The sequence below is a fragment of the Nematostella vectensis genome, chromosome 2, assembly GCF_932526225.1.
Source record: "Nematostella vectensis chromosome 2, jaNemVect1.1, whole genome shotgun sequence".
In the NCBI taxonomy this organism is placed as follows: Eukaryota; Metazoa; Cnidaria; class Anthozoa; order Actiniaria; family Edwardsiidae; genus Nematostella; species Nematostella vectensis.
In genome coordinates this window covers 18055064-18071876 of record NC_064035.1, presented here as the reverse complement: position 1 = coordinate 18071876, position 16813 = coordinate 18055064, and the positions used below count along the sequence as shown (strand labels likewise).

General features: G+C 39.2%; 2 protein-coding genes across 2 annotated transcripts; both read right to left on the bottom strand.

Moving 5' to 3' along the window:
- Window positions 1-37: 37 nt before the first annotated feature.
- On the bottom strand, window positions 38-8098 carry LOC5508764 (uncharacterized protein C962.01). Its single transcript, XM_048724371.1, has 12 exons — window positions 8079-8098; window positions 7194-7320; window positions 6769-6818; window positions 5969-6017; window positions 5396-5458; window positions 5006-5145; window positions 3624-3707; window positions 2955-3038; window positions 2269-2320; window positions 2139-2201; window positions 1255-1627; window positions 38-1036 (listed from the first exon to the last, which is right to left on the bottom strand). The coding sequence occupies exons 4-12, from the start codon at window positions 5988-5990 to the stop codon at window positions 634-636; spliced, it is 1284 nt and encodes a 427-aa protein (XP_048580328.1). The 5' UTR covers window positions 5991-6017; window positions 6769-6818; window positions 7194-7320; window positions 8079-8098; the 3' UTR covers window positions 38-633.
- Window positions 8099-8315: 217 nt separating this feature from the next.
- Window positions 8316-15313, bottom strand: LOC125560927 (synaptotagmin-5-like). The gene is made up of 12 exons (XM_048723369.1): window positions 15259-15313; window positions 14708-14942; window positions 13784-13915; window positions 11800-11906; window positions 11651-11725; window positions 11504-11557; window positions 11209-11330; window positions 10139-10242; window positions 9634-9797; window positions 9162-9268; window positions 8681-8764; window positions 8316-8402 (listed from the first exon to the last, which is right to left on the bottom strand). The coding sequence occupies exons 1-12, from the start codon at window positions 15311-15313 to the stop codon at window positions 8316-8318; spliced, it is 1326 nt and encodes a 441-aa protein (XP_048579326.1).
- Between the last annotated feature and the right edge of the window lie 1500 nt (window positions 15314-16813).

The following is a 16813-nucleotide window of genomic DNA, read 5'->3' as shown; positions in this document are numbered from 1 at the left end:
TACATCTTTGTTTATGAAGACTACCGATCTAAATTCATTATTTTAATGGTCTTTTATTGGTTTTCTTTTAATTATTTTTCTTATATTTCTTAAAGAGGGTTAAAACTATAAACTGGAAAATTAGTTATCGGAATTTATACTAATAGTTGAATATGGTATTTTAAACGTTTAATATCGCATATGTTCGACACAGAGGTCAGAAATTCGACCACATCTAACATATAACTTACACAGGTGAAGACAGAACGTCAATAAAGACACTAGACTAATACTTGATGAATTACATTTCCGTTGAAAATGTGAAAGTGTCATCATGTTAGACTTTTACTGGGCATTTGTTTTCTTTCTCTTATTTCTGTTAATGGCGGGTTAATTTTTGTATTGACTGAGACGGATTCATATTTCATAGGGTTTACTTTACAGATCAAAACTCAAAACTAATAAAAGCGAACTAGATGAGAAAACATCTGTTGTAACTAATGTTTTATTTGATTTTTAAATAGCTTACTATAGTTCAAGCGATAAATTCAAAATTGATCCATTAACAAACGAGTTTGTTTTTATCGTTTAAAACTTTTAACCATGGCATTTAATCAATATCCTACACTCCGGACTTCGCTCGGTGGTCCTCCGTTATGATTTCGGGTGTTTGACTGATGTTTTCTTGGATTTTGCGCGGTCAGCGGACTCTGTCTCCTCTTGGTCGAACCATGCATCAAGCAAGTCACGTGACTCCTCTAGCACGGCAGAATCTACCTCGCTCTCGCTAACGCTCCCCTGCCTCTTTGGCTTCGATTTTAAGTTTTTCATTTTCCAACGCGACTCTTTCCGTGGTTTGGGACTCGGGGAATCTTGGACGGGTAGGTAGGAGAAGTCCGCATCTGTCTGGTCCGAGAAGCCACCGATGCACTTGAGAGAGCCCTTCCGGTTGCGTTTATTCGAAGGCGACTTACCGTTTGCCACTAGGGTGGTCTTGGGGTTTTTTGACACGGGTGAATCTCCTTGTCCCTCGTCGTCTGCTAACCAATAGTCGTCCCTAGCACGGCAAATCAACCACTCAAAACAAGACAAAAAGCCATTCAAAAGAACCACAACAAAGAATCACTCCAAAACCAAGGCAAGCAATAAACCACTCAAAAACCTAAGAAACTCTTATTCTTTAGATGTAGATTATGGATTTCAATCACTCATGTTTCATGTCTATTTTCAAGACGTGCGTGGGCGGAAGTATCTTCTTACCCACCAAGTACATACCTGTCGGGTAGTGAGCGACCTGAGTTCTTCCGAGGCGTCCCGGATGAGTCGTCCTCGTCATGGCTGGAATGGCGAGAGCCCTTCCCGCTACTAGTGAAATGAGAACCTTTTCTTGGGGTAATGGGGCGAGAGCTCTTTCCTTTGTTAGCAGGGGAGCCTCTCCTGTGGATATTGGGGGACTGGGGCTTGGGGGACTGGGGCTTGGTGGACTGGGGCTTGAGGGACTGGGTCTTGGGGGACTGGGTCCCGTCGTCCTCGAGACTGTCGTGTGTAGGTTGTTGTAGAGTGATCTGGGGGTTTGGTGACGACTTCTTGCTGATGCGAGATGAGATTCCAAACACTCCACGGCGCTTTTTCAGCATCGTCTTCCAACCTTCCCACGTGACATAGCGACAGTAATTAATAACCTATGAATAATAATCTTCCATGACCCTGGGGGGGAGGTGGGGGGGGGGGGGGGAAGAGGGTGAGACTCTCCAGAAGTAGAAGGTGCTGATCGACCTATCTTTTTGTCTTTTTGGGTAAAAAATTTCGACCACCTGCCATCCCTTAGGGGGGTGTTGAAGGATTTTTCGGATTTTGGTATCTCTTATTAGGGCATAAAATTCGACCAATTGCTATTCCTATGTTAAACGTTTTTTTTTTTCGAATCTGCTATCTGTTAGGGTTAAAAATTCCTTCGAATACACCTAATTTGCTATCGCTTATGGGTAAGAATTTCTATTGACCACGCCCAAAGTGCCATCCCTTAGGGTAAAATCGATTTTGTCGAATATCACCACCGTCTGTTTTTATCGGAGTCCTCAAAGGGGGGGGGGGGGGGGGTGTCTTCCAATCTTCTCAAAGTGAAGATCAACAAATAATAAATTAACATCATGTCTTACCTGATTTTCGCGATTTGGTGAGCTCAGCAAACTCGTGGTCTTCCAGTTGCCCGACAAACTCCTCTAATGAAAGAACAGGATTTCTGTTAGCTCTGGCATACATTTCCTGAGTTTTTGGCAATAAACATACCCGCTACTTCGCCCGCAGAGAAGCTGTTACTCAGCTCGTCGATGTTACATTCCTGTCAACATACCAAACAGAATCATCAATCACTTGTTTTTCAAAAGAAAAAATCCCCCTCCCCCTTTGACATGCTCCCAGGAATTTTTAATTCCTTCCGTGACAGAAGTATGGATCTTTTGTGACACAATACAGGTAACTGTTTATAGTTATAAGTCCATTAGATGTCAATACTTATGCTTGAATGCAACGTACTACCTCTATTAAGCGACCACTCTCGGGACCGTGAAAAGGGGCCGAATGCAGCTTTTTAGTAGAAAATTAATTGGGCTTACTAAGTTGGCCGCTTGCTAATAGAGGGAGCCAAATACAGCACTTAAGCTTTATAACACTTAATGGGTAGCCGCTTGTTGGAGGTTATTAGGGATCTTACACATGACGACGGCGATGAGAGGAGAACGTTACCCCAAGAAATGCATACTTAGCGCTTAATTCTGAAAAGGGCCTCAACAAAATAGAATGGCGACGACGGAAAACAATAGTAGACTAAAAAAGCCAGACGTGAAATGCATTCTGAAATGGACTCTGTGTCTGAAAAATACTAGCCGTTTACCGTACCGTGACTCAAAGAGCCAGACGTGAAATACGCTCTAAAATGGACTCTGTGTCTGTTAAATATTAGCCGTTTACTGCACCTCGGGTGGGGTATACCGGAATGCCAGCTGCACTTCCCCACTCTTGGTGTTGTTCAGCTTAAACCACTGCTGTGCGCTCGGATCCTGAATAAACAGGAGAAAGCAATGAGAACTTGGTCATTACACACCAGCCCTTAGTCACACTGCATACATGAAGGCAGAGTAAATAAGATCAATAATTACGGATATATCATCATATTTAGGCGCACCCCCCCCCCCCCTGGAAGCCAAAGAGGGGGTCATTTCTTATTAAGGAATCTTACTATGCTTTTGAAACACTATGCTTTTTCCATATGATACCTATGACGGCGCACTCCCTCGGCCAATCCTGGGTACGCGCCTGATATTGCTCAATTGCAGTGTGGTAATAGGCTAATGGTTGGTTTATATTGCTCAATTGCAGTGTGGTAATAGGCTAATGGTTGGTTGATACTGGACCCGCTGGGCGAGGCGCGATTACAGCCAGCGCGCCGTTTTTCACCCGCTCGCCAACCCATGTTCCACGCCTTTTTTTCCTTTTCATGTACTCCTTCCAGTGGTATCGAAATTTATCTTCAATCGTAATACGATGTGACAATGGGTGCAGTGTACGATAAGTCACTTTTCTTTGCGCTAGCAAACCTCTACGAAAATCAGTACAGTTCAAGTTACTTACATGGTCAAGCTTACCTTTGCAAGCTCTTTTAGCGTGTTCGGGTTGAAGGTGACCGAACCCATCCTCTCCTGAGATAAAGCGTCCTTATCCCAGACATCCTAAGCAAAACAAAAATGACGTTTTTAAATATTATTGGAAGCTCACACTGAAATGAGATTGTCATAGTAGCCGGCATACCTGTGCAACTATATAACCGCGCACCCCTGGGTCCAGTATACGCACCCACTGCCAAGATAACCTGAGTATAAGGCCCTCCTATGTTTCTATCGCGCCGGCGAGAAACGAGACAAGGGCCTGATACAAGTACTGTTCAAATCGCATGTTCTCATGCCGGATTCCGGCATGGCTCCTGATTGGTCGAAAAAACAAAGGGTACTGGAATGGGACACGCTGATTGGTTCAGCTGTATATAGTGCCCTAGCCCGTCGACTGCTCGTTCTCAGAGTAATGACGGACTTCAAAAGTGCTTTTGACCTTGCGTTAGCAGAATCAGAGAAATCCTTTTCATAACATTTAAAAATATATATTTTCTCATCATTTTCTTCGGAAAAATTCCGCCTGATACTCAGGTTAGATGTTCAAATGTTTTGCCCAGGCCGTTCATTGCGTGTGTTTGTTTCTCATTGGTATCCGTTTTCGAAGCGAAGATCTATTAGTTATATCAAAGGCGCTGGATCATTATTAGTAGTAGCTATCAATTTTTAGACAGACCAGGCGCCGAATATTCGAGAAATTTGTCTGTGAGAGCATGAAAAATGCTTGGGATTGTTTGCGGCACTTCCCGCGAGTTGTTGATCTTGTGAGCTTATCAAATAATGGCATGTGTGTTCAAGAAGCGGTTTGTCTATTTAGACGAAAAAGCCTGTAGTAAATTGGTGATGTGAATATGCTGTTGTAATTGAGTGATGTCTGGATCTGCAGTCATATACTTAAATCGTAAATCTCCTGAGCCTTGAACTATCTTTGCGGTTCCAATCCTTTAGCAAACCGGGGTTCGTCGTTACTAAAATTATTACCCTTGCATATAACACCAATGTAGTTTTGTTTTACACAAATGGTGTTTATAATTTGATTTGGGCATTTGACTGTGCCACCACGCGAGTCATTGGAAAATTGACAGCCGACGTATTTTGACAGTGGCCTGAAAAGGGGCGGCAGGCGTCGCGTCTAGTATTTGTGTCAGGCGTACTTTTATTTTTCCTCTCCGACTTTTGAAAAATAAAATCGCCTGATACTTAGGCTACTGCCAAGATGGCGGCTCGGATGTTAAATGTGTGAATGTGAATAAATAAAATCCGGTATCTCCCCAAGCGGCTGAGTAAGAGCACCCTGTTATTTAGGACAGTTTTTTGTATCATTTCTAACGGAGGGGGATAATCTTATTGAAGCAGTTCACCAGGTACAGCTTGTCGTCGTCTGCAGGTAGAGAAAGAGCTACAGACTCCATCCATACGGGGTTGAGTGTCTTCTGGTGAACTCGGCTGCGGAACTTCTCTTGGTCTCCGACACGAAGAGTGACAAACGGGTCGCTCTTTCCTGTTTCATAAGAGTTCTGATAAGGATAACGTATTTGCTATTTTGACTAATATAGCAAATACAAATTTGTAACGTTAGAGGTTCAGCAATCTGTCAAGTCGATGATGAGTTTCCAAGGCATAAATATAAATGCATCAATTAACAATATATTATAAACTGTCTTGCAAACTGTGTTGAGAACGCTAGTCAAACGCCAGTTATACATGAAAACAAGGCTTATTTCACATAATAACACTGCGCTGTTACTCACCCGTTATATCCATGGCAACAAGGTTTCTTCCACGTAAAACGGACACCTGGATTGCACCTCTCTCTGCAAATATAAGATGTAAAAGAAGTGTATCAAAAAGACGATTTATTTCTAATTATAGTGCACTTGAACTTTAGAGATTTTAATTTTATTAAAAGAACAAACAGCAATAGTTTTTCACTCAGTGTGTTATAAATAAAAATTAACGTCTTTGATTCCCACACTTGAATTACTATTTCACCTAAATAACATCAACATTTTTGCAGATGAATCCTTATTTATTCTTTATAATGCCTGATTGCGTTATTGATTGCCAAAACGTTCAATGCCCCAAATTTTGCAAAACTAAGAGAATGAATTTGCTTTATTGACCGACAATATGCGCTAATAACTACTTACAAACCAAGAACCAAAGTTGTCTATAACATGGCATTTTTGGTCGTGAAAATTTTCCTTATGGCAATACACAATTTCGTAAAGCTCTCTGAGGTAATACGGGAATGTCATGACATACAATTAGCCAATCACAGCGCGCGTACAATCGTTGCTATATAACAACGCCGAAGGTGTCACCTGACATGAGAAGAAGCTCCATCGCACGAGCGTCACTTTTTCCAGATTTCTAAAACAAATAGGGAATATCAGGTTTCTTCTTGTAAATGCGGTGAAAGGGATAAAGATAACCTAACCTCGTCTGGGGGTGAAAAAGATAAAGATAACCTCACCATATCCGGGGGTGAAAGGGATAAAGATAACCTCACCTCGTCTTGGAGTGAAAGGGGATAACTATAACCTCATATCGTCTGGGGGTAAAAGGGATAAAGATAACCTCACCTCGTCTGGGGTTGAAAGGGATAAAGATAACTCCACCATAGCTGGGGGTGAAAGGGATAACTATAACTCACCTCGTCGGGGGCTGAAAGGGATAAAGATAATCTCACCTCGTCTGGGGGTGAAAGGGATAAAGATGAACCTCACCTCGTCTGGGGGTGAAAGGGATAAAGATAAACCTCATCTCGTCTGGGGGTGAAAGGATAAAGATAAACCTCACCTTGTCTGGGGGTTAAAGGGATAACGATAACCTCACCTCGTCTGGGGGTGAAGGGATAAAGATAAACCTCACCTCGTCTGGGGGTAAAGGGATAAAGATAAACCTCACCTCGTCTGGGGGTGAAAGGATAAAGATAAACTTCACCTCGTCTGGGGGTGAAAGGGATAACTATAACCTCACCATGTCGGGGGTGAAGGTATAAAGATAAACCTTACCTCGTCTGGGGGTAAAGGGATAAAGATAAACCTCACCTCGTCTGGGGGTTACGGTATAAAGATAAACCTCACCTCGTCTGGGGTTAAAGGGATAACGATAACCTCACCTCGTCTGGGGGTTCACCCTCAGGGAAGCCGCCTGGTAACTCCGGCTTTCCTGCCAAAGATAATGATTTTTTTTGAAATAAATGGTGTTGATACAGCTTCCTACTAAATCTCTTTATAGGATAACTAAATTACGGGAATTAACTGTGTCCTTCTTTTCAAAGTGAACACAAAGGTTTAGCATGACTCTCAGATGAACGACGAACGCGCGCGTTAATAGTCTCAGATATTAATTATTTTTTAATTTTTAATAATACTCTAGACCATAATTTCTTAATTTTTTTTATAATACTCTAGACCATAAATTTCACAATTCTCTTATTTCCACTTATTCAAAGATTGTTTCCTGCCAAGTTTTGTGACTGGCGCAATATTTTTCAGTCAAACCACCCACAACAATTGAGCACCGATAGCTCAACACACATACCAGACTTGCGCACTGTCACCACAGGTCGGAAGACCACTGAAATGCAGATCTTGCCGGATTTCTTGATACTCGAGCTTTTTGTCTTGTACAAAATGCTAAGATTCTTTCTAAAGACCACACAGGTCTCCTAGACAAACAAAAACAAAATGAATTTATAAGAAAAGAAAACATTAACGGATAGGTCTTTTTTTGTATTTTAGAGCATCAGACTTTCCACACTCTTTAAAGAAAGGACGTGCCGGTGCACTAGATCCTTTTCGTTATCACCACTCAACGGATTTTCTCCGCTAAGGTTGACCGATTCCGATAGTACGACCTTAAGGAAGCCATTGCTAAAGTAACGTGATCGCCAAAGAAGCGTTACCCTAGAAAGCTTAAAGTTACAAGATCTAAGGAAGCGTTACCTTAGTAAGTTTAAAGTTACAAGATCTAAGGAAGCGTAACCTTAGTAAGTTTAAAGTTACAAGATCCTAGGAAGGGTTACCTTAGTAAGTTTAAAGTTACATGATCTAAGAAAGCGTTACCTTAGTAAGTTTAAAGTTACAAGATCCTAGAAAGGGTTACCTTAGTAAGTTTAAAGTTACATGATCTAAGAAAGCGTTACCTTAGTAAGTTTAAAGTTACAAGATCCTAGGAAGCGTAACCTTAGTATTGTTTAAAGTTACAAGATCCTAGGAAGCGTTACCTTAGTAAGTTTAAAGTTACATGATCTAAGAAAGCGTTACCTTAGTAAGTTTAAAGTTACAAGATCCTAGGAAGGGTTACCTTAGTAAGTTTAAAGTTACAAGATCCTAGGAAGCGTTACCTTAGTAAGTTTAAAGTTACAAGATCCAAGGAAGCATAACCTTAGTAAGTTTAAAGTTACATGATCCAAGGAAGCGTAACCTTAGTAAGCTTAAAGTTACAAGATCCAAGGAAGCGTTACCTTAGTAAGTTTAAAGTTACAAGATCCAAGGAAGCGTTACCTTAGTAAGTTTAAAGTTACAAGATCCAAGGAAGCGTAACCTTAGTAAGTTTAAAGTTACATGATCCAAGAAGCGTTACCTTAGTAAGCTAAATAAAAGTTACATTATTCAATAAAGTGTTACCTTAGTAAGCCTAAAGTGGCGTAACCAAAGAAAGTTATACCTTAGTAAGCTTAAAGTTACATGATCCAAGGAAGTCGTCAATGGCGTCGTCCTTGTCGAACACCGCGAACGATAGCGTCACCTGAAGGAAACCAAGAAGACGGAAATGGAACGAAAGTTATTTCCAGCGGAAAGGCTTATACAATTATTTTAATTAACAGGGCCGATTAAAAGATTGAAAGCCCGCCCATAACTTCCTATGTTGACGGCTTTTGCAAATCCTTGATGAGATAAGTTATTTGCAATTACTAAATCTAGTCAAGACTGCAAAGCACAACGTATCAATGAGGCAGCTCTCTATCCTTAACACAATATCCCATATTCCGAGACCAACAAAAGACAATTATTAAAAAAGCCTACCTGTGTAAAATTAGCTACTGGGAACTCTACCATGGCATTCCAGACAGGGTCTAACGTCTCTTTTGCTACTTCCGTCTTCTTCATCTGACAAAAGAAAACAGATATTGAATGTTCTGAAGGAATATCAATACAGTATCCATCTTGCATAGATGTTGGCTTAGATGTTATATAAAGATTGATCTTGTTGCACGTGACAGTATAGCTGATTCTGTAATGTTGTGGTTTTAAATATAATGGAAGGTCTACTGGCATGTTATCAACTTTTGCAATTTAATTACGTGTAGTTTGGGACTTCGCGGAAAAGCTGTTGATATGTTGTTGACTGCTAATCTCGAGGTACTTGTAGTTTTGGGATATATAGTACAAAGGCTACTGGTATGCTAGTTACTGTTGATTTTAAAGTGGTTGTGGTCTTGGTTGTATTGTTAATGACTTCTGACAATGTAGAGCTTTTTGGGATGTAGGAAGCTGTTGTACTAACCAGATTTCGATTGGCATAGACAACACAGTAAGGGTCACTCAGTCCGTTCTTATCCATAGGAATCATACTTTCTCCACCATGCATACATACCAGAAGCACTCCTGAAACTAAACGTCCACTACGGGAATGAGTCATATACAACGTAGAGAGTTATGGTTAGGGCCAAGTGAAAATAAAAAACAGCAAAACAATAACAACTGAGAGTGAAACAATGGAAGTGTTGAATTCTATGTTATAGGCCGTACAGTAGTGCTGGTACGGCAAATAAGATCTTATACATTTGTGACGAAGGGTGATGCTTTATAATCAAGTATTCAAAAGGAACTTATCCTAGGTTGACATGGGTCGATGATATTCACAAATGCCTGATATGGAGTGTTCATATTCAGAACGTGGGCGTTGCGCAGGGCAAACCGCTAGTTCCTCACGATTGGCTGACATGGAGTAAGGGTGTTCCATGGGCGCTATGTACCTTCATCAGGGTCAGTACGCAAGCGTTGTGAAGTGCTTACGGCTAGTTCTTCGAACTGTTCAGAATCTTCTTCACTTGGAATGGTCACCACGGGTAGAGGTGTGTACTCCATCTCCATCTTCATAGAACTGCCCCTCAATCCCTCCTTCTCAAAGCACTTTTCTCTATAAATAAGGGTGTTGGTATAGTTGCCATAAAAATCATGCCATAGATGTCTGAGTCTTATCCAACCAAAAATATACAACCAACGCTATCGCTGCCATTGTTAGATTATCAAAAAAGAAACTGAAATTAGCTCTCAATTGGAAAACTTAAATGAAACGCACTAGTTCTTATTCTTGTGGTCCCATATCCATCCTGGTTAATGCGACAGATTTTCATACGATACTTGAAAGCAGTGACCGGACTAGGACTGTATTTGGAGCATATCTTGGAAAGCGAATCTATTGAGACTCTCACGAGTCATCACAATACAATGATCCACGAAAATCCGATACAAACTTACTGAATCGGATTTGAATCAAGGTAAAGTCTGGCTAGAGCCGTGGTATCCTGGAAGACAGTATACTTTGTTCCCAGTTTTCTTTTGCCTTTGACTTTGACAATGACCTAATGAAACAATGTATTTACATCGGAATTAGTACAGCACTTTATTTAGTCATCTTTAATCAGCAGAAATGCAAAGAAAAGAAAGCGAGGAGTACATGGCATGAGTATATAGAGAATACTACATGGAAAGTGCGCGCGTACGGTTTTTATTCACGAGTTGTGAACTAGTGCTAAGCGCAGCGTATTTTGTTTATTATATTCATACTGAGAAATTTAAAATAAGTTCATTACATAACATTTTATTATACGTGGCTGCAGAGGCTCCGAAGCTTGTGCTGTTCGCAGTTCAGTTGAAGACAGACAGAAACTTACATTGAAATGAATCTGTCTCGCTAATTTCACGCACGAGACTGTGATGTTAGATAGCGTTTTAACAGCTTTACATCTCGCTCGGTGTTTCCCTTTGTATTCTTGTTTTCATGACTTTCTACATAATCCTCTACAGTGTCATTGAGAGTAGCAAATTTATTGTCTTCCATTTTGAACGCTTTGTATCCAATTTTCACTGTAAAATTTCATTCTCTCGCTCATTGGAGCTCAATAACAAAAGTGACATGCAAAGCTACCCGTCTCCCCGCGTTGGGATTGAAGCTATTCAAGTGCAGTGAAAAAGTATCGTTCGTCCAATCAGAACCGCGAACGACTTTTCTTCACGGTGAAAAAACATCGTTTGTGCCTCTGATTTGCCAGAGGACCAGTGAACGAACAAAAATTTATTTCTCAGTATTTATATAATAAAGCTTATTTTTCCACACACACCGTTACAGGAAGAGCTCAGATGTTTCGCAGCATTTGCATGCCAGACGCAGGGAATCTCATTCATGAGCATGTGTTTTTTCTTATCTTGCGTCATACCAAAAAATTGTGTTCTGCGCAATATGGCACAATTATCAAGCCGTATTATCCGCACTTCTAACCCATTATAACGTTTGGTGATCGTTGTAACTTCACAAGTACGACACTTACCTTGTCATAATGTAAGTTGTAAACTAGAATAGTGACATGATCGCTCCAGGGTCCCTCTGAACTTATCTCTTTTGTACTGTACTTTTGATCCCCAAGTGAGACGACACACCAGTAGGTGTCATCTAGATATAGGGTTAGAGATAAAGTGAAAAAAACCCAGCATTCTCCAGGTGATATTAAAGATGAGTGTGACAATATGGTGGACAATGTTTCGACAGTGATCATGGTTATGATAGAAATGATGATGATGATGATGAGTATGATAAAGCATATGCAAATTACAGAGATAGTGTACCTGTAGGCCTGCCTTGCACTCCTCCTGTGATTTTCAGTGTCAGAGCTCCACAGGCTGAGGACAAGACGAGAAAAGAAGCCTCAGTTTCTTACATTAAGACTATATCATATAAGCTGATAACTTTGTAAACATGTACCCATCACTGACCACAATCTGCTCCTCTTCCTGCATCATCTGGATCTTCACAGAGTGGGATATATATCCTATCAGGATCGACTAGAGCTGAGCACAAAGTCAGGTTAATACTTATTTCAAATACAATGAAGTAATTCTCTCTAAAGGCATTTAGTACTTACAAAGTTTGAGTGTGTCATTCACAAGCTGTGTTACCCACTGCCGAACCAATGGAAAGTCCATAAGTTGGACAGCTTTCAGCATCCTGATGTTGAACGATACCTGTGGCCTTTAGAAAATATACAAGGTTTTCTGGGGTGTATAAATTAACCCAAATGCACAACTTATAGCAGTTATGTATAGAGAGAGGTTTGAGTGCTGTGATTGGCAGGTCATTATCTTGTGTTGAGCAACAAAAAATATTAGATGTTTTATCAGATTGTGAGTATATTGAAGGTCAGTTGAAGGTACTGAAATAAGTGATGGGAATGTATTGAAGGTCAGTTAAAGGTACTGAAATGAGTGATGGGGGTGTATATTGAAGGTAAGTTGAAGGTACTGAAATAAGTGAAAGGGGGTGTATATTGAAGGTCAGTAAAAGGTACTGAAGTAAGTGATTTGGGTGTATTGAAGGTCAGTTGAAATAAGTGATGGGGGTGTATTGAAGGTCAGTTGAAATAAGTGATGGGGTGTATTGAAGGTCAGTTGAAATAAGTGTTGGGGGTGTATTGAAGGTCAGTTGAAATAAGTGATGGGGGTGTATTGAAGGTCAGTTGAAATAAGTGTTGGGGGTGTATTGAAGGTCAGCTGAAATAAGTGATGGGGGTGTATTGAAGGTCAGTTGAAATAAGTGATGGGGGTGTATTGAAGGTCAGTTGAAATAAGTGTTGGGGGTGTATTGAAGGTCAGTTGAAATAAGTGTTGGGGGTGTATTGAAGGTCAGTTGAAATAAGTGATGGGGGTGTATTGAAGGTCAGTTGAAATAAGTGTTGGGGGTGTTTTGAAGGTCAGTTGAAATAAGTGATGGGGGTGTATTGAAGGTCAGTTGAAATAAGTGTTGGGGGTGTATGGAAGGTCAGTTGAAGATATTAAATAAAATAAGTGATTGGAGTGTATTAAAGGTCAGATAAAGGTACTGAAGTAAGTGAAGGGGGTGTATTGAAAGTCATTAAAAGGTATTGATATAGGCGATGGCAGGGACAGCGTAGACCATTTTAAAGTGGTAGGGCTAAAAATTTGGCCAAGACAGACAAGTATATATCTTCATCATCTGGAGCCCTGAAATCGTATCTGGAGCCCTGAAAAAAATCTGAAGCCCTGAAAAATAAGAATCCCCCTCTCCGCGGTCCCTGGATGGGGTGAATTGAAGTTCAGTTGAAGGTATTGAAATAAACGATGGGGGTGAATTGAAGTTCAGTTGAAGGTATTGAAATAAAGGATGGGGTGAATTGAAGTTCAGTTGAAGGTATTGAAATAAAGGATGTGGGTGAATTGAAGTTCAGTTGAAGGTATTGAAATAAAGGATGGGAGTGAATTGAAGTTCAGTTGAAGGTATTGAAATAAAGGATGGGGGTGAATTGAGAGTCAGTTGAAGGTATTGAAATAAAGGATGGGAGTGAATTGAAGTTCAGTTGAAGGTATTGAAATAAATGATGGGGTGTATTGGATGTCAGTTGAAGGTATTGAAATAAAGGATGGGGGTGAATTTAAGTTCAGTTAAAGGTATTGAAATAAAGGATGGGGGTGAATTGAAGTTCAGTTGAAGGTATTGAAATAAAGGATGGGGTGTATTGGATGTCAGTTGAAGGTATTGAAATAAAGGATGGGGGTGAATTGAAGTTCAGTTGAAGGTATTGAAATAAAGGATGGGGGTGAATTAAAGTTCAGTTGAAGGTATTGAAATAAAGGATGGGCGTGAATTGAAGTTCCGTTGAAGGTATTGAAATAAAAGATGGGGTGTATTGGAGGTCAGTTGAAGGTATTGAAATAAATGATGGGGTGTATTGGAGGTCAGTTGAAGGTATTGAAATAAAGGATGGGAGTGAATTGAAGTTCAGTTGAAGGTATTGAAATAAAGGATGGGAGTGAATTGAAGTTCAGTTGAAGGTATTGAAATAAATGATGGGGTGTATTGGAGGTCAGTTGAAGGTGTAGGCATGAACTTACTCTTCAAGAAAACAAAATGATATGGAGGCAAGGTGTGGGAAAGCGATGTTACGATTAAAGCTGAACACCAGCTGCATTCGTCCACTGATCTGGAAATCCTCAATCGCAATATCAGTCTCAGTGCCAAGTATCCTGTGAAAATATAAAAAAAAAATATAAACAAGTTGGCTTCATTTTTTTAACAAAAACTTCATGTTTTGATACTTTTAGGATATGTTATTTCTATTTAACAATACCACAAAACCTTGGAAGGTGCCAGGAAAGACCCACTAAAAAATGTCCTTCCCCCCAATAGTGTATTAACATTTTTATTGATTATTACAAAATGGTGTAATTGATAATAAATAGTCAATCGTCTTTTTCATCTCTTTTAGTTATTACCTAAAACCATTAAGCCTCCTGAATACAATCATTGTTTCTCTAAGGCACTTCATACAAGCCCTGAAATATAACACCTCAGCCTATTCTTGAAATTTTACAGAATCTATAAAAACAATCAATACAATCCAAACATTGGACAAACTCATGTGTCCGCTATATGACTAGGGTGCACACTAGGGGTCCGGTATATGGAGGTTCTACTGTATATTTCTCAATGTATATACATATGACGAAAACGTTCTCGTTTTGAGGGACTGGTACCGAGAAATCTTAGTTTTTTCAAGTTTTCAGATACTTTCTCCATTGACCAAAAAAGATCACAGTCACTATTTTTCTCTTCTGAATAAAAGTCATAAAGTTTACGAAGCACCTGCGGTACGGCACGCAATCTTAAAATTGCTAAGAATCATACAGTTTTTCCAAATAAGGAATATATTAGTTTCCTTAAATGGAAGTGAACGCATTTGGCAAAAACGACAATTTTTGGCTAAATCTTCTTGATATGCTAGAGAAAGCAAAATGGGGATCCTGGTTTCAGCTCACCCCTTATTTCCGAGTCTGATGCGAATGACAAAGCGTGCTTCTGGTGATGCTAGCCCAATGTCCAGGTCGAGCACGGCCTTGTACTTGGGGCGGGTGAGAAGGTCGTCTGGCGGGGATCGCATGCTTAGTGCCGTAGCTCGAAGCTTTCGTAGGTCGTCAAAATTATCATACGCCTCGACATACTTGATAAATGGAGTGTGAGTACCAAGAGTGAAATCATTCACTTCTATGGAGGCTAAACGAGAACGAGTTCAGATGTAGGGAAGGATAAATGTTGGATTTAGATATTTATCATCGAAGAGCCCTCACTCACATCGGAATGGCAATCGTGTCAGAATTACAAGACGGGTGGAATAATTATGATGATCTATCCTTTGTCTTCGAAAAGCTTCTGCATTCTCGAAGGATCAGGCATGATTTTTTGTCTGACATTTCTAAAAGGCTTGAAATTCGCGCTGTTTTAGGCATGCTTTTGTAACCACCCCTGGACATTGATACCGCGAAAGCAGGGGTATAATATGTGAGCTACGATTTTATTGCTACATTCTTACCGATAAATGGCGGTAAACAGGACTCAAGAAGTGGATCCAAGCTATTTTTGATCATGAGTAACAAAGACTCGTCACTTAGAACCAGCCTGCGTCAGAACACGGAAGCCCCAATAAGTATTAGGGTAAAACAATTAAAAGGGTAATACAAGTAACAGGGTAATACAATAATCATAATGTAATACAATAAGTAATAGGTTAATACAATAATCATGATGTAATACAATAAGTATTAGGGTAAAACAATGAGCAATAGGGTAATACAATAAGTAATAGGGTAATACAATAAGTAATAGGGTAATACAATGAGTAATAGGGTAATACAATAAGTAATAAGGTAATGCAATGAGTAATAGGGTAATACAATAAGTAATAGGGTAATACAATGAGTAATAGGGTAATACAATAAGTAATAGGGTAATACAATGAGTAATAGGGTAATACAATGAGTAATAGGGTAATACAATAAGTAATAGGGTAATACAATGAGTAATAGGGTAATACAATGAGTAATAGGGTAATACAATAAGTAATAGGGTAATACAATGAGTAATAGGGTAATACAATAAGTAATAAGGTAATGCAATGAGTAATAGGGTAATACAATAAGTAATAGGGTAATACAAAAAGTAATAGGATAATACAATGAGTAATAGGGTGATACAATGAGTAATAGGGTAATACGATAAGTAATAGGGTAATACAATAAGTAATAGGGTAATACAATGAGTAATAGGGTAATACAATAAGTAATAGGGTAATACAATGAGTAATAGGGTAATACAATGAGTAATAGGGTAATACAATGAGTAATAGGGTAATACAATGAGTAATAGGGTAATACAATGAGTAATAGGGTAATACATTGAGTAATAGGGTAATACAATGAATAATAGGGTATTACAATAAGTAATAAGGTAATGCAATGAGTAATAGGGTAATACAATGAGTAATAGGGTAATACAATAAGTAATAGGGTAATACAATGAGTAATAGGGTAATACGATAAGTAATAGGGTAATACAACAAGTAATAGGGTAATACAATAAGTAATAGGGTAATAAAATGAGTAATAAGGTAATACAATAATTAAAATGTAATACAATAAGTAATAGGGTGATACAATGAGTAATAGGGTAATACAATGAGTAATAGGGTAATACAATAATTATAAGGTAATACAATAAGTAAAAGGGTATTACAATAATTATAGGGTAATACAATAAGTAATAGGGTATAATGCAATAATTAATAGGGTAAAACAATAAGTGAAGGGTAATTTTCCAAGCATCCTTTTCTCATATTAACAAGTCTTGCTAAAACCACAATCATAATGGAAAATGGGATGAAGTGTGAAGGCGAAAATTGACAGATTTCTTAGGGTCCGGATAGGGTATTAAAATGCTCCCCTAGAAACATTTTGATATTTTGAAAACCAAAAACCAAAAAGCCAAGTTCTTCGTTATTACTTTATTCATTTAGCCCTGTTGTCTGACTTTTTTCTTGCTCTTCTATAAGATTTTATCAAAGGTCCTTCATTGTCCAAAGGAAACTGTCC

Coding starts and splice junctions, on each gene's coding strand:
- LOC5508764 (XM_048724371.1), bottom strand. CDS start 5,990: ATGGAGCTTCTTCTCATGTCAG. Junction 3,039..3,623: donor CGCTAAAAGAGCTTGCAAAG/GTAAGCTTGACC, acceptor CTGTTTATTCAG/GATCCGAGCGCACAGCAGTG. Junction 2,202..2,268: donor CTCTGCGGGCGAAGTAGCGG/GTATGTTTATTG, acceptor TTCTTTCATTAG/AGGAGTTTGTCGGGCAACTG.
- LOC125560927 (XM_048723369.1), bottom strand. CDS start 15,313: ATGATCAAAAATAGCTTGGATCCACTTCTTGAGTCCTGTTTACCGCCA. Junction 14,943..15,258: donor CTGTTTACCGCCATTTATCG/GTAAGAATGTAG, acceptor GTTCTCGTTTAG/CCTCCATAGAAGTGAATGAT. Junction 8,765..9,161: donor TCTATGCCAATCGAAATCTG/GTTAGTACAACA, acceptor TTCTTTTGTCAG/ATGAAGAAGACGGAAGTAGC.